This window comes from Podarcis pityusensis (genome assembly GCF_964106645.2).
Source record: "Podarcis pityusensis genome assembly, chromosome: 12".
NCBI classification, from domain to species: domain Eukaryota; kingdom Metazoa; phylum Chordata; class Lepidosauria; order Squamata; family Lacertidae; genus Podarcis; species Podarcis pityusensis.
Window position 1 is genome coordinate 44,260,155 of NC_138037.1, and position 17,865 is coordinate 44,278,019.

General features: G+C 43.1%; 1 protein-coding gene across 1 annotated transcript in view; it reads left to right on the plus strand.

Moving 5' to 3' along the window:
- Nucleotides 1-17,375, plus strand: part of TGFBR2 (transforming growth factor beta receptor 2) — a 69,137-nt gene extending 51,762 nt beyond the window's left edge. The window contains exons 5-7 of the mRNA XM_080974960.1: nucleotides 1,086-1,227; nucleotides 13,504-13,631; nucleotides 14,789-17,375. Coding sequence (XP_080831086.1) covers nucleotides 1,086-1,227; nucleotides 13,504-13,631; nucleotides 14,789-14,968 — 450 coding nt within the window. The 3' untranslated portion in view covers nucleotides 14,969-17,375. The remainder of the gene's footprint in view (nucleotides 1-1,085; nucleotides 1,228-13,503; nucleotides 13,632-14,788) is intronic.
- The last annotated feature ends 490 nt before the right edge of the window (nucleotides 17,376-17,865 follow it).

Consider the following 17,865-nt stretch of genomic DNA (forward strand, 5'->3'; position numbering starts at 1 on the left):
TTTTTGGAACCCAAATGTCTGATGCGACTTCTGTAGCTTCCGATTGGCTTCAGGAGCTTCCTGCAGCCAATCAGAAGCTGTGATTTGGTTCCCAAACATTTTGGAAGTCGAACCGGTATGCCCCACGGAGGACCTTAAGGTCTATAAATAGTAACACCCTAGAGGTCCCAGGCCCTAAGGAAGTCAGATTAGCCTCAACCAGAGCCAGGGCCTTTTCAACACTGGCTCCGGCCTGGTGTAACACTCTGTCTCATGAGACCAGGGCCCTGCAGGATCTGATTTCTTTCCGCAGGGCCTGTAAGACAGAGTTGTTCCGACAGGCCTTTGGCTTGGAATCAAATTGATCCCCTCCCCCTATTCCTTTTTCCTTCTGTGATGGAACTCCTATTTGGGGACTTCCCTGGCTTTTTTCTGGCCCACGTAGGACCAGTCTGGATAGTTGGCCTTGGTGAAGACTTGACGTTTTCATCCCCCAAAAAGTTTTTGATTTGAGTTCCTACTGAAATCAGGCTGCATTTTAATGTTGTATTTTAATTTTTTTAAAAAGTTGTCTTTCAATCAATTGTTTTTATACCGGTGTTAGCTGCCCTGAGCCTGGGGAGGGCGGGGTGTAAATAAAATTTAATACTAATACTAATAATAATTAATAATAACAAGGTACCACTGTACTGTGATGGCTTGAATGTGTTTGGAGGGGAGGGTTTGGACAATTAATTATGCAAGGGATGCACATCCTCCTCCCTTGCATAGATTCATAGAGTTGGAAGGAACCCCAGGGGCCATCTAGTCCAACCCCTTGCAGCACATGATCTTTGTCAGCAAAGTCTCAGTTTTCAGGATGCAGGGATAGGTTTTGCCCTGTACCCTAATAGCGTCCACAAAATGTGACTCTTTACTCTTGTTTTCCATTTATGAATGGCTGTCAACTGCTCGTGCTTACAAGACGTTGAAATACCATTGAGGGTAGTGGTTAAACCTTGCGATCGCAGGTTTTAATAAAAAAAAAAACAAGCACAGAAACGTGTACAGTCAAATGGGTTACTCCATCAAAAATAATTTTTTAACCATTTTGTGAATGCTGACAGGTTGGCACAGCAAGGTACATGGCTCCCGAAGTCCTGGAATCCAGAATGAACTTGGATAACGTCGAGTCCTTCAAACAAACTGACGTATATTCCATGGCTTTGGTTCTGTGGGAAATGACATCTCGCTGCAACAGCGTCGGAGGTTTGTTTCATGTGCTCCTTTGTGGAGTTGTATTCTTATGTGTTTACATGCTACTTAGCTCTAAAGGTTGTAGGAATCCTTCCCACCCCACCCCCAAAATACTATTAATTTACTTAACATGAGCCCTTCTCTTTTCTTTCAAGAAGCCTGGAGTAGTAGTGTGTGATTCACACAGGTGATCTGTCATACAGCTTCCAGGGCTAGATCTGTATTCGTACTTGAAACCATTTCTAGAACCACTGAGCACTACTTCTTAAAACCTAAATGTTTTTAGGAAGCACTGAAAAGAGTATCAATAGGCAGAGATTCCAAAGTGTGTGGTTTTGTTTTTTTTAAAAAAAGAAGATTTCTTAAAACTGCTGAACAAGTAAGCCGCCCAGCCAGATGGATGGGGTATAAATATAATACAGTTGTACCTCGGGTTAAATACGCTTCAGGTTACATACGCTTCAGGTTACAGACTCCGCTAACCCAGAAATATTACCTTGGGTTAAGAACTTTGCTTCAGGATGAGAACAGAAATTGTGCGGTGGTGGCGCGACAGCAGCAGGAGGCCCCATTAGCTAAAGTGGTGCTTCAGGTTAAGAACAGTTTCAGGTTAAGAACGGACCTCCGGAACGAATTAAGTACATAACCAGAGGTACCACTGTAATTATCATTATCATTACAGTCATACCTTGGTTTTAAAACAGCCTAGTTCTCGAACGTTTTGGCTCCCTAACGATCGAAACCCGGAAGTGACTGTTCCAGTTTGCGAACGTTCTTTGGAAGCCGAACATCCGACGCGGCTTCCGATTGGCTGCAGCAGCTTCCTGCAGCCAATCAGAACCCACAATTTGGTTTCCGAATGTTTTGGAAGTCGGACGGACTTCCAGAAGAGATTCATTTCGACTTCCAAAGTACGGCTGTATTATTATGATGAAATCAGACTGTTTCACAAGTCAATTGGTTCCAAGCCGCTGAGGGCTGTATATGCTGTTAGTCTCACTCTGAACTTGGTCCAGTTGCAAATCGGCAACCAGTGCAGGTCTCTGAGCACAGGTGTTGCATGCTGACAGGGCTGGGAGGAAGGTATGTTTTTAAATTCTTCAGATGGAGACACACGTTTAGGTCTTCCAAAGGTCAGTTCTAAGTTTCTGGTTTGACCTTTGCCACTGCTGCTGCTGCTGCTGCTTTGTGTTTTGTTTTGTTTTTGTTTCATGAGGAAACAGAAAAGCTGGTAAGATACTTTTCATCATCATCATTATTGCTTTCCTTCCTTCGCGTTTGGCCTTACAGCATTCCACAGAATGCTCCTTTTAAGGCTGGATGTTCTGTTTGTTGAGGAAGACTCTTTCATCCTTGCTGATGACGCTTCCTGTTTCTGTTTGAGGACTCTGGAATAATGCCTAGGGAAAGAAAAGCACTCTCCCAGCAGTGCTCCACTCAGGAAGTTGCAGAGCTGCCTGAAATTAAAATAATCGGGCTTTTGTCAGGAAAGATTGGGGGGTGAAAGAAGAAGTGTGTGCGACTTTATCTAAGTCCCTTATAAATTTCCCTCCTAAAAAAAGAGAAAAAAGTTAAAAAACATCACGTTGCAGCAAACGAGAGTGCAATACCTGTGCCAAACAGGGCAGTGCTGGGGAATTAATAATCACGGAATTGCATGTTCCTGATAAAATAACCTTGCCAGCCAGCCAAAATAAGCTATTATGATGATCGATATTATACCTATACGAGAAATAAAACTAGGGCAGCTTTGCTAAATGAGATAAAGCAGCGTGGATTTCCCCGAAAAGGTGCAAAGTGCGGCCGTTCCCTGCAATCTTATGTATTTATTTTTATTACATGTATAGCTCACCCTTCCTCCCAGAGATGCTCAGGGCAGCAAACCCTCAAAAAAGTTAAAATAAAGCAATTAAAAATGTAGTGGAAATGCCTGGGTAGGCAGGAATGTGTTTAAATTTCTTCTGCTCTGTAATGATGAAGGGAGGCAAGCACACTTCACCAGGGAAGGCATTTCACAAACAGGGAGCTACCACTAAGAAGCCGCTGTCATTGGTCCATGTCTATTGGTCGACAGCCACCCAGAGACACCACCAACAGAGCTTCCCCTGCCAATCACAAGACCTGAGATGGATGCTATTGGAAGACATGCTGTTTTTAGGTACTTGGGTCCCAAGCTATATAGGGATCTCTATTCTAGTAAAGGTAAAGGTAAAGGGACCCCTGACCATTAGGTCCAGTCGCGGATGACTCTGGGGTTGCGGCGCTCATCTCGCTTTACTGGCCAAGGGAGCCGGCGTACAGCTTCCGGGTCATGTGGCCAGCATGACTATTTTTTTTAAAAAAATGATATTTATTAAAGTTTCACAAAGAAAAAATCACATCAACAAAAAAGAAAAATTCAAGAATATAAAGAAAAGTACACAAACAAAATACAAAAAGAAAAAAGAAAAAACAGTTAAAAACAATTCCTTCTTTTCATCACTACTTTTACATTTACTTGTTTCCCGGACCTCCTCATACCTCCCTCTTTTGTATTCCAATTCAGTTTGTTAGTCCAGCAATTCCTTTCCCTCCTTTTTAATCCCAGTCCTTAATCTTAATATAATATAACATTAAATTTTTACCTATTAAAAACCATTTTTCCATTCTTTTAACCTTTTTAATCCTAATCCTTAATCTTAATCTATTTATAACTTTAAAGCCTATACAGCTAGAAGCCGCTTAATTTCAATCCAAAATCATTCTAACATTCATTAATTTTGCAATATTTCTGTAAATAATCTTTAAATTTCTTCCAATCTTCTTCCACCGACTCTTCTCCCTGGTCACGGATTCTGCCAGTCATTTCCGCCAATTCCATGTAGTCCATCATTTTCATCTGCCATTCCTCCAGTGTGGGTAGCTCTTGTGTCTTCCAATACTTTGCGATAAGTATTCTTGCTGCTGTTGTAGCATACATGAAGAAAGTTCTATCCTTTTTTTAACACCGGTTGGCCGACTATGCCCAGGAGAAAGGCCTCTGGTTTCTTCAAGAAGGTATATTTAAATACCTTTTTTAATTCATTATATATCATCTCCCAGAAAGCCTTAATCTTTGGGCACGTCCACCAAAGGTGAAAAAATGTACCTTCAGTTTCTTTACATTTCCAACATTTATTATCAGGCAAATGGTAGATTTTTGCAAGCTTAACTGGGGTTATGTACCACCTGTATATCATTTTCATAATATTCTCTCTTAAGGCATTACATGCCGTAAACTTCATACCTGTGGTCCATAACTGTTCCCAGTCAGCGAACATGATGTTATGTCCAACATCTTGTGCCCATTTAATCATAGCAGATTTCACCGTTTCATCCTGAGTGTTCCATTTCAGCAGCAAGTTATACATTCTTGACAAATTCTTAGTTTTGGGTTCTAACAGTTCTGTTTCTAATTTTGATTTTTCCACCTGAAAGCCAATTTTCTTATCCAAATTGTATGCCTCCATTATCTGATAATAATGAAGCCAGTCTCACACTTTGTTTTTTAGTTTTTCAAAACTCTGCAATTTCAATCTGTCTCCATCTTGTTCCAAAATTTCCCAATATTTTGGCCATTTGACCTCCATATTGAGCTTTTTCAAGGCTTTCGCTTCCATTGGTGACAGCCACCTTGGAGTTTTATTTTCCAATAAATCCTTGTATCTTATCCAAACATTAAACACTGCTTTCCTGACAATATGGTTTTTAAATGCTTTATGTGCTTTGACCTTGTCATACCACAGATATGCATGCCACCCAAATACGTTGTTAAAACCTTCTAAATCCAAAATGTCAGTGTTTTCAAGAAGCAGCCATTCTTTCAACCAGCAGAAAGCTGCTGATTCATAGTAAAGTTTAAGGTCTGGCAGGGCAAATCCACCTCTATCCTTTGCATCTGTTAATATTTTAAATTTTATTCTGGGCTTCTTGCCCTGCCAGACAAATCTAGAAATATCTCTCTGCCACCTCTTGAAACAGTCCATTTTGTCCACAATTTGCAATGTTTGAAACAAAAACAACATTCTAGGCAATACATTCATTTTTACAGCAGCAATACGACCCAGCAGTGAAAGCTTCAAATTTGACCAGATTTCTAAGTCTTTTTTCACTTCAGCCCAACATCTTTCATAGTTGTCTTTAAATAAGTTCCCATTTTTTGCTGTCAAGTTAATCCCCAAATATTTAACTTTCTTAACCACTGTTAGACCTGTCTCATTCTGAAACCTCTCTCTCTCTATTGGTGTTAGATTTTTCTCTAAAACCTTAGTTTTTACCTTATTCAATTTAAATCCTGCAACTTGACCAAATTCTTGAATCAATTCTAAAACCCTTTTGGTACTAGATTCTGGCTCCTGTAACGTCAATACTAAGTCATCTGCAAATGCTCTCAATTTGTACTGTTTGGCTCCAACCTGTATACCTTTAACCAACTGATCCCTTCTAATCTTGTTCAGCAAAACCTCCAGGACCGAAATAAAAAGCAATGGGGAGATTGGGATGTGGCCGGCATGACTAAGCCGCTTCTGGCTAACCATAGCAGTGCACGGAAACACCGTTTACCTTCCCGCCGGAGCGGTACCTATTTATCTACTTGCACTTTGACGTGCTTTCAAACTGCTAGGTTGGCAGGAGCAGGGACCGAGCAACGGGAGCTCACCCTGTTGCGGGGATTCGAACCGCCGACCTTCTGATTGGCAAGCCCTAGGCTCTGTGGTTTAACCCACAGCGCCACCCGCATCCCTCTATTCTAGTACCAACACCTTAACTGTAATGGTAGAATAAGTAACAATATAAAATTATAACAACTGTAAGCACACAAACTGAAACATTTTGCACCTGCAGTAAGACAGGAAAGTATGCAGGTATAAATAGACCGACCGTTCACTTTTTTGATGGGATATACGTAGGGAACAGTTCATGTGGCAGAATCTCGGGAAATGCGTCTCTTCTAGACTATAATGTTTGTAGAAAATGTCTTTCCCTAGAAGGATGGCATAGTTAGTCATTTTTGTTGCAGCAAAAGCAACAAAGTGCCTTGTGGCTCCTTTTGTGGCACATTTATTATGGCATAAACTTTCAAGATTATAGTCTACTTCTTCTGAAGCATGAGTGTTATCCTTGAGTTACAGGAAATCGTACGCATGGCTTAAGGAAACCGGCGGGAGGGAGGGGAACGTTAACAATGAGGTCAGAGGGAAACAAAATGCCGAAAGCTACAGACAGTCATACGTACCTAATTATCTGCGGTAATTCACAAAACAGTTGTTAACACAGGCATCCTGACATTGATAAGCCAATTTTAACATAATGTGTTAAAAATCCTTTGCCTTGGTTCAGTGCACAAGAGAGAGCATCGAACCTCTTGTATTGTAATTTAAGGATGTTGCAATTTCCCTTTGAAAATTCCTTTGCCCCAGGAAGGCAATGCTAAAGTCACTTACAGAGACTGTGCTTACCCATGACACCAAGCCAGAGTTTCTTCTTGGCTACAGATCATGGCTAAGGAACAGTGTTCGAAACTCCCATTGTCCTAGGCGCTTTTTGTGACAGGGAATTTCATTAGCGCCAGCAGTTTCTGAGCTCTGGGCGCAATACTGAGCCTAAGATTTCGGATTAAAACGGCAGAGTGGAAGGAAAGGGGGACCTTTTCCTGCCTCCCCACTTCCAGTTACTCTCTGAAGAGTGGAGAAGAGACTCGCTTAATAATATTAGAGGGGTGGGCAGGTGAAGGACTTAGACCATGTGAAAAACAAAGATAACATTTTAGCTGCAGTTCATTCATTTTCAGCTTTGCATTCTTGTTATAAAAACGCGCCCCTAGACATTCCCGTTGTTGTGCCCATAACCTAGGTTTAAGGTGCCGTTTAGCTCCCAGCTTTCATATTTCAGTTTCTAACACTATTAAGGAAGAGAGACAACTTAACCAAGATCTATTGCTCAGACAACATGCAAAGCCAGTCTTGGCTTAGTTACAGGTTCGAGTTAAAAAGACTAGGGTGGAGCAAAGTATGTGTTAGCCCTTCTCCAGGAGCCAGGACATTCACATGGTCCTGGTAAGCCACCATTTAGCTTCTTGTGATGTGTGAACCAAGCCAATAGCTTCTTGTGAGGTTGAAGTGTTTCCTCATGGGATTTGGAATACAGTGGTACCTCTAGTTGCGTTCACCTCCGGTTTTGTATCCTTCGGGATACGTACATGGCAAACCCAGAGTATTTTTCTGGGTTTCGCTGTGCGCGCATGCACAAAAGCGTTAAACCACGCCGCATGCATGCGCAGAAGTGGCAGGTCCGATTGCAAATTCCTCGGGATGCGGCCAGAGCTCTGGAACGGATCCCGTTCGCAACCGGAGGTACCACTTTGTTGCTATTTCTGGTGGCAGATTTGTACCCATTTATGTATTCTTGCATAGAGACGGCTTTCCTTGTCCTGTGTAGAATGCAAAAGGGCATTGCTGGCGGATGATGGCATATATCACACCGAGAAGAGGAACAGGTGACTGAAGCCCAGATGTTGCAGATTAAATTGTTAGGCCCTGAATTTTTTTTTAAAAAAGGTATAGTGTTGCCGTAGTGGACATGGGAACAGAGTTGCCATCTGAATCTGCCACAGGGGGCTGGGCCCTGTGTCCAAATCTCTGTTATGGAGGGCCTGTTGTTGCTAGTGAGTAGTTGTGTTAGGGTTTGGGGTCGTTGTTTATTTTGGCAGGGGGTGTTATATAAGAAGGAACAAGCCCTACCATTCAAGGCCAGTGAGAGAGGGAAGCATCATTGTCCAATGTGGGCTGTAGATCATTGATGGTTGGAGTGGTTTCAGCTGGGAGCTATAAATGGCAGTAAGGAACGTTCTATCATTTTCTCTTCTTCTTCTGTTCTTTAGTACATTATTCCTCAGTACTATTCTGTCCTTTGTTCTGCTATGGCACTTTGTTGGGTTGATATTGTAGCCTGAGGAGTGTCTGACATAAATTCTTAAGATGGGGTTCTGTCTTAAGTTCTCCGAGTTGTGAGCCTCTGTTTTAAATTCCTAAGTTGTAAGTCTCAACGGATACAGTTGTGTTTCAAGGATTGACTTATAGGCAATGGATTTTGTGGTGTGTTCTGGGTAGAAGCTGGAAGCACATAAATACACATTGTGGTCAGATGGCTTCCTGTTGTGTCCAGAAAGTGAACCTTTTGCATGGACTGGTCTAGGCTCAGGTTTATGATGGGATGAAAGTTATTGAAGTCCTGGTGGAACTGATCAAGTGTCTCTTGTCCACAAATTCAGGTGATAACAATGCCATCTATGTATCTTAGATGTAGGAGGCTTGTTAGGGACAGAAGCTAAGAAAGTTTTGCAATTCAGCTATGAATGTGTTGGCGTCTGTGGAGCCACGTGACTGCCCATGGCTGTGCCATTAATTTCTCCCCCAAGCTGATTGTTGGTGAGTACAGAGTTTGGTATCTAGACGGGCTGAAGCTCCACATCTAGCAGTAATATCCCTCATAGATTGTAGCCCATCTTTGTGTGGGATGTCGGTGTAAAGGGCCTCAAATATCCATGGTAGCTAGTATGGTGTTTTCTTGGAGATTGTCCATGAATTGGTAGTTTCTTCAGAAAATCAGTAGTATCCCATGTATAACCTGGACTTCTGGTAGCATCTGAACAGGGTCTGTCTATCCAGACACTCCCAATAGTACCCATGCCTGAAACAATAGCTGTCCAGGGCTGCCTGGTTTGTGCATTTTGAGCAGTGGGTAGATCATAGATTTGTAGAGTTGAAGGGGACCCCAAGGGTCATCTAGTCCAACCCCTTGCAATGCAGGAATCTCAACTAAAGCATCCATGACAGATGGCCGTCCAACCTCTGCTTAAAAACTTCCAAGGAAGGAGAGTCCACAACCTCCTGAGGGAGACTGTTCCACCATTGAACAACTCTTACCATCAGAAAGTTCTTCTTGATGTTTAGTTGGAATCTCCTTTCTTGTAACTTGAAGCCATTGGTTCAAGCCCTACCCTCCAGAGCAGGGGAAAACAAGTGTGTTCCCTCTTTCATGTGACAACCCTTGAGATACTTGAAGATGGTTATCATATCTCTTCTCAGTCTCCTCTTTTCCAGGCTAAACATACCCAGCTCCTTCAACCGCTCCTTATAAGGCTTGGCTTCCAGATCATTTATCATCTTGGTTGCCCTCCTCTGCACACCTTCCAGCTTGTAAACACCCTTCTTAAATTGTGGTGCCCAGAATTGGACGCAGTGTTCCAAGTGTGGCCTCATAATACAAGTGTAATCCCAATAGCATCTTGGATTCCAAATACGTTCACCCAGTTGAGCCATGCATCCTCCACTGGCCTCCATTTTGTCACCGCAGCCATTAAGCTTGCCAACCCAGGACACTTGACACTTTCCCCTGCAATGACTCAGACCCTTGCACCTGGCCTAATCCTATCCCCTTACCCTGCAAATCCGTAAACTGACCCTTGGGAGTGTTCATAAAAGGCGGGGAGGTGGATTTTTGTGGGAGAAGAAAGAAAAAGCAATGTGCTTGGTTAGTGAAGCAGTATCACTTTTTAGATGGTGCGTTAAACCCCATACAACAAAGGGGTTCTGTATTTGGTCTGGGAATGAAATTCAGGTCCATTTCTTTTCTTTGCAAAGCCTGGGAGGCGAAGTGAAGATTTTGCCGAATGCAGTTTTTGGAGTATCCCAGCCCTTCATAGCTAAAGCCCTTCATAGCTAAAGCCCTTCATAGTTTAAAGTGTTGACTTTAAACAGAAAACACACATGGTGTTTAATCTGTATGCTGACACTATAAATAGCAGTGTCGCTGAAGGTGAAGAATCAGCCTAAGAAGAAGGCCGCTCTGTTACTTGCTGGGGAGCTGAAGTGTGGGAAACGGGTATAGTTTGCTTGATGTTTTGCCGGCATATAATTTAGAAGTCATATTTAGAAACTCAGCAACTCTGCTTTGGGGAAAGTTCGAAGTGCTCCACTACCCTTTCAGCTTGGCATTTCAGTCAGCACAACAGCTGTGTACCAGATGTTACGCTTTGTGAGAAATATAATTTCCATCCAAGCATTTTGCCCTTGCAGCCGACATGGATACTGTGAGAAAGAAAAGCACGGGGAGAGTTAAGTGATCTGACAGGCCCTCTAAGAGCTGCTTATTTTCAAGTCCTTTGTTGCCAGCATATGACATCAGTCAGAATCAGCAAGGTTACCAGGGAATAATCTGGAAAATACCTTTCAAAATGGCCTCTGTTCCTTGAGCTGCTCTAAGTAATTGTGCACTGCCTGAAAGATTTGCTGGCTTGACTGAAACACTGCTTTTGGTTAAAGCGTAAATGTACAGAAAAATGGTACACAGCTGATTGCGGGAAAGAGCTCTGGAGTTTTGAGGCTCAATATTTTTGAAAAGCACTAGTTCTGCACTTCATTTTAAAAGCTTCTGGTGTTGGAGCATAAATCTGTGGTCAGTTTGTTATTGCCTGTATGAAGCATTGGGTCAGATTTCTGTGGAGAAGAGGGAGCTACCTGCCTGTATTGTCTACCATAACTTGAGATACATGTGCTTTTAATCAGGAATACGCACAACAAACCTTTGTGGAAATGACAAAATAAGAAAAAGCCAATGTATGTAAATTTTAGTTTCAACACTTAATTAAAATTATGGAGAAGACTGGAGAGGAAGCATGACCACTGTATTTCCACAATTCCAATTATATTTCTAAAACGTGATGCTTTTAAAATGAACTGTCTTCCACTAAAAGAAAATTAAGCGCATCAACTGCAATTCTGCCCCCGGTTAGATATGCCTTGTTGACTTCTGAATAGGCGTTACACAGAAGTAACAACCATATGCAAGGGGTGGTTGTTGTTGTTTTAACAAAGTTATTAGCTTCCTCCCTTTTGTCAGAAATAAGCTTGGCACTTTTAAAAATGCCCTTTATTGTGCTTCGAGTCACACTTGCTTCCTTAGGCTGGCTCCAGGAAATATGGTTTGTGTCTGTTTTTTGTCTGCGCTTCAGTTCTGTCCCGCATCCTTTCATGTCAAAAATAGATAGCGGAGAATTATCTCGCCCAGCCTGCCTGATATATATGTAGGCTATCAGTGCTCAGCAGCAAATTGTGTGTTCGGTGATTGTATGGTGTCCATTGGAATATAACCCAATCTATACTTTCTCGTGCAAAGGTGCAGAAATCACAGGTGCCAGTTCTGACAGAAGCCACAGTGGGACAGTCGCTTTGTCTGAGGGCCCCTAAGTATTTTACTTCAGTTTATTGGTCGACCGGAAAGGATTTAGAAAACAAAGCAGACCCAAAATAGGTTTCTAATCTAACCAGGATATCAGTGTGGCCACGTTTTGTGGGGTGTTTTCATGTGCTACATTAGTCGTGCTTAATGCTACTGATGTGCTGTAGGTATGTTTTGTCATACTTGCTGTAGCTGTAGCTAAGGAAGGGCTGTGGCTCAGTTGTGGAGGCAGGCAGCACTTTATTCCATCTTCTTCATGTCTCCTTACCTGTTCATGTCCACGTTATTGTGTGACGCAAAAGCCACTTTTGGAAATCTAGTGGAATCTACCTGAAGTTTACGCTCATTTCCATGTTAGCGTCTCCTTAAAACATCCATTTGCAACATTGCCAGCTCAGGAAATTGCAGGAGTTTTGTGTTGACAAAATTTGAAGCGGTATATCGGAATACAGTTGTTTCCCACCATTTAACATTTAGCTCAACCTGTAATAAGTTGATTTAAAAACAAAACCCACAGTTCTGTAACACAAGAAGGTACTTGAAATGGGAGTAAGAAGTGTTAGCCACCAGTTAAACCAGCACAGTAATGTTAGTTACTTTGAATGCAGGGCTAGTAGGACTTTGCCAGTACTGTACATATTATTACTTCAGGGTTGCAGACTAGGTTGTCGTTACAGCTTAGCTACATTTCTTAAACTTGCATTATTAGTAGTATTGCTTTCCCAGCTTCCCCCAGTGCTAACTTGGGGGGTGGGGTGGGGGAAGCAGCAGAAAAGACAAATCTCTTGGATCCAGTGCAAGAGAGTCATTCAGCGTGTGAGTAAATTCTACATACATTACAAAAAAAAGCACAACAATTCCTACATTATATGGAAATCAACTGTAATTGCTCCTCTTCAGCTGAATGTTTGAGTGGTTAACATAGTTTTTAAATAACAGTAGATCTGATGATAGCACTTTTCCACTTGAAGTACACAACACCCTGAATAACAAAATTAAAACATGCCTGTGCACGGGCAGCTGCCACCCCAGCCCCTCTCTTTGTCCTCAATCTGTTCCACAGCTGTGGGACCCCTGCTTCTTGGCAAAAAAAATTTAAAATACCCAACTTTAGCATTTACCTGAAGTACTGCAAGACCTCCCGTTTTGGGCTGGGCCTTAGTTATATATGCAAATGGAGATAGTTGGGACTTCAATCTCATCAGGATCCTGTGAGTTTTGCCTTGGCTCGTTTGGTTTTCCGATTTTAGTTTTATTTGTTGTTTCTAATTGCCACAATCAATTCTCATCCTCCAGCAAACAGAAACAAGACTTGATCCCTGGCTGCTTATCTGTCCTGGATGTGCCTTGCTCAAATATTGATCGACAAAACCTTTGGCTAGTCAAATTCAGTTTTGAACTGGAGGTCCATTCATTGTCCATATGGATCTCTTTTAGGTAGATATTACTAAAAGGGACGCAGATGGCGCTGTGGTCTAAACCACAGAGCCTAGGGCTTGCCAATCAGAAGGTCGGCGGTTCAAATCCCTGTGACAGGGTGAGCTCCCGTTGCTCGGTCCCTGCTCCTGCCAACCTAGCAGTCAGAAAGCACATCAAAGTGCGAGTAGATAAATAGGTACTGCTCTGGTGGGAAGGTAAACGGTGTTTTCGTGCGCTGCTCTGGTTCGCCAGACGTGGCTTAGTCAGGCTGGCCACATGACCCGGAAGCTGTCTGCGGACAAACACCAGCTCCCTTGGCCAGTAAAGCGAGATGAGCGCCACAACCCCAGAGTCGTCTGCGACTGGACTTAACGGTCAGGGGTCCCTTTACCTTTACCTTACTAAAAGGTAGCTAGGCAGATCTTGGAGGTGAAAGAAATAAGACTAGAGGAAATAGAGAGCTACAATCCTCTGTTTGTGTGGTGCTGGACAGACAGCAAAGTATAAGACGTCGGCAGATTCCACTTATGTGAAGGAGAACAAAACTTGGCTCCACCAGAATCTTGGCCTTCAAGCCTGAATGTCGTCTGTTTCCTTTCCTTCTCTTGACAGAGGTGAAAGACTACGAGCCGCCGTTTGGTTCTAAAGTACGGGAGCATCCTTGTGTGGAAAGCATGAAAGATAACGTATTGAGGGACAGGGGACGGCCAGAGATTCCTAACTCATGGCTGAACCATCAGGTAAGAGAGCGGGTCCTTCTTGCCTGGCATATTGGCCTGTTTTTGGTGGCTCCAATCCAACTGACGGGTGACAGGATTGTCAGCAACAACTCTGTATCTCCTGTTGATACCCCCTCCTCCCACTTTGCATTTCCTCATTGAGCTTTACTGTCAACTACATTAGAACGCAGGGCATATTTAGGCAACCTGTGACAACCAGGGGTATCCAGTCAGTTTAGTGACTGGGTATGTCAAAATTACACTGTGAATTGATCTTTGGTATTTGCTTATTGTCTCTTAAGACTCTTGATACTTTTTGCAAAGCTTCAAACCCCACAGGACTTTTTTGCGTGTGCTGTAGTAGCTCTTCCATATCCATGTTCTTCCTCCGCAGTTGCATTTTTGTGTAGGCACCCATTATTCATAAAATGAAATTCCAAAATGGATTTTACAGAGCGTTCCTCCTCCTCCTGAATGAAATTTGCTGCACTACTGATTTCAAGTTAATGTTTTTAATATTTAACTTAGCTTGAATGTCCTTAATATGAAAATTACCAAGAAAATTAATATTTTCAATATTGGCTGTGCTGTTGACATTGGTCAACATCAACCATTAAATTATGCAGTTAATGCAGAACGTTGTGAAGCTTTTTCTTCTTTTTTAAAGAAACCACATGAAAAGAGGATAGTAGATTTCATTCTAACCCGGTTCTAATGTTGCTTATCACATCACCAAGGCAAGAACCATTCTCTTTCTTGGTTTTTGCTTTTTGCTACATCTTCCCTTCCATTTAAATAAAAGGCCAGATAGTGTTGCCGTTCCTATTAATGAATTAATATGTCTGAGCCAGAGGCAAGCAACTATACAAGTGCTCGTGTCATTAAGGCCAGCAGTACATCCAGTCTTAACGAGGCTGGGATTAACCCTTTGATTAGAGGATAAGGCCCCAACAGTGGGATTCTCATTCCGGAATAATTGTCTCACATATGGTGTAAGTTTAGTGCACCATAATTTCTTAAGCGTCACTAAGCCTTCTTTCAGCGCAGTAGCACCAATACTGTGTGAGGAGATTCTGCATAAATGTTCACCTCTTGCAAGTTGGTTGCCTTACGTTAGCTGAGTGCTTTGACGTTCAGGTGTTTTAAAATGTGTTCACTGTTTTTGCTGCGCATTTCAGGGCATCCAGAAGGTTTGCGAGACGCTTGTCGAGTGCTGGGACCACGACCCTGAGGCGCGTCTCACTGCGCAGTGCGTAGCTGAGCGGTTCAATGATTTTGAGTACCAGGACACGCTCTCCGGAAGAAGCAGTTCGGAAGAAAAGATCCCCGAAGAGAGCTCTGTGAACAGTGCCAAGTAACAGCCTGCTACAAGACAAAACTTCCACGAAACCAAAGAGAGAGAAAGAGAGAGGGGCTGCTCTTGTGTTCCATGTGCACAAGAGTGGAACAGGAAGAGGCGATTAGTCTCGGATGCACTTCCTGTGTCACTGAGGTTCCTGCCTCTCCCTCCATCCCGCAGCTCCAGAGAGGGCAAAGTGGCGTCCTTCGCCGTGCCATAGGAGGAACGACGCCGTTGCTTCCTGAGAACATGAGACTGTACAAAATGCCAAGAATGTTTGCACTTTATCGATGCCTGTAGATAACTATCAAAGAGCAACTTTATGTATGTATGTAGATAGAGATATAGAGGTATGTATAAAAACACACACACACTCGACAAATCTCTGCAAAGGGTCTTCCAGGAAACTTAAGTATAGATAGGAAAATCCTACCAGGAATCGTATGCAGGATGCCTGCTGTGTTGCTGGCAGAAAAAGTGCCTTATGCATCCCACCGGAGCCTTAAAAACAATATTTCTGCAGTTGAAAGGGGGGGAGGAGGATTTGGACCATATTAGTGCCTCTTTTAACATGTAACTATGCAATGGTTGTTCAGCTGGTTCTTGTATGTTTATGATGCGTTGATTCAGTGGATCTTACTGGTCTGATTCTTCTCCTCCTCTTCCCCCACCCTTCTGCTTGAATTTGGAAAGTTGTCCCCACCCACTCAACTTTCATGCCTGTGCAAAAGATCATTAATTCCTCTGCCCGTCCCTTTCTTTGAACTTTGCCGTTCCCGTTAGCAGCCTGCTTTGGGGAGAGGGCAGGTTCCCCGACCCCTCCCCAGCCTCGCTCTCTGAAATCAGGCAGGGCCCAATTATAATCGAAACAGATGTTTTGCATTTGCCGTGCCTTCTGACACAAAGTAGACTGCTCCCCTCCCTCCCTCCCTCCCTCCCTCCTTTTCTGGGATCGGTAACATCATGTCTCGTTTCTTGAGCCCTTAAGTTCACATTTGATTTCGTGCCCGGTGTAAAAGGAGGAACAGGACGTGGACTCCTTTCCCCGAGTGTCTGCGATGCCGTGGAAAAAGATTTGCCCCGCTCTGGAGACATGCAGTGCTTTCAGTCCCCCTTAACTTGCCATTGTGAGCAACCCCTGCCTGCAGTCATCCAGAACTCTGGCAAATAAGAGCACATTCCTAAACTGATCCCCACAGGCATGACTTACATTCTTTTAGTCTTCCAAAATATTTAGCTTTTGGAGCTGGCCTCACCAGGAATTTTTAAATGACGGAATTTTGACCGTCAGTATTTTCATACGAGATCATCGGAGCTGCTCAAATTGTGTGGCTCGTCGTGGTTTCGTAGTCGGCTTCAGGCACCTTCTGTGCCTTGGTGTTGTTTTCTAACAGAAATTTGCCCCAGAAACAAAAGGTATATTTCAAGTGCAATGCTTTTATCATACAGGTCACAGATACATTTCTTTTTCCTCTCTAGGAACTTTGTGTATCCAATAATAGGGAAATTGGGGGGTGGGGGAGAGAGAAGTATATTCACATAGGAATTATAAATTTATGGGGGAAAATATTTATTTTTAAAAGCTTTTTGCATCTGCTTTTATATTAATTTTTAAAGAAATATTTAAGCATTAAGTGGGGCAGGAGCTCAATAATTAAAACGGAGTCGAGGTTTAATAGCAACAGGCTATGTACTGAACTGTGGAGCTACTGGAAAGACGGGTTTATACTGGGATCATGCTCCTAAGCAGATCTGGAGTAAAGTGACCTCTAGTGGGGTTTCCCACTGAAAAACTGCTACGCTAGGAAAGGAAAAGGAGGAGCTTTGCCCCACAAACAGGAAAGTTAGGGTGCCACCTGCATTACAGATCTAAACCACTAGTTTCAGAACTGCCATAACTTTCAGGCCTTCCTCCATAACCACAACTCTGGCTTGGAGTAAGTTCCCAGAGTTCCTGAACTGAAAATGGTGGAAGCTTACTTTGAGATGGTTTCAGAAGAAGGTTAGACAAACACGTGAGATAAAAGGCTGTGAACAGCCTACCAGTCCTCATGGCTGTAGGCTAGTTCCCAGGTTCAGAGGCAAGCTTGTCCCAGAACGTCACTTGCTGAGACAAGGCTCAAACTGATTCAGTACTGGTTTAAATTGGCAGCGTAGACTTGCCCCTGGGTCTCCGCTGTGTGCGTTGTGCCTGATATTTATCACGCAACAGCAAACACAAAGAGAGTGCCCAGTAGCTCCTGGCAACTCTTTTAACTTTCTTTTGTACTATTTACATGTAAAGGGATTTATTTTTCCCCCCATTCTTCCACGGAACGCTTTCACTGTATGAAAACAGGAATGTGAACGTATATAACCTTGTTTATTCGAGCGTCTCGAGCACTTACCGTATTTTTGTATAAATAAAATGTTTTAGATTAAATGAAGTTATGGTTTTGTTTTAAATGGCCCTTATCCGTTAAAAAAAACCAACCTCTTGTAAGTTTCTTTTCAGAGGGGGAGTGGTCATCAGGTGGACTCGGTCATCAGATTTCTCTCCAGCAGCCCAAATGAAGAGACTAGTATCCTTTTTCTGTGTTCTGTTCATGTCATACCCATGTTCTGCACATAACAGCCTCTGTGATTAAGAGGATTGGCTGGGTTAAACATCAAAACATATAAAAAAATTGTCCAATAGCACCTTAGAGACCAACTGTCAGGGAACTGCCATCAGTGCCGGAGGGAGAGAGCAAAATCCAGAGGGATTCCGGAGAGCGTCCCGGGATTGGGAGAGGCAGCCCATCTTCTGGGGAAGAGAATCAGCGTAGCACCAGTGGAGAAGGGGGGCAGATGGGGGAAGCGGCGAGGCGGTCCCATGACTCCTTGTCGGGGACCAGCGGGGAGAGTAGAGCTCCTCCGCTGCCTACGCCCTCCTTG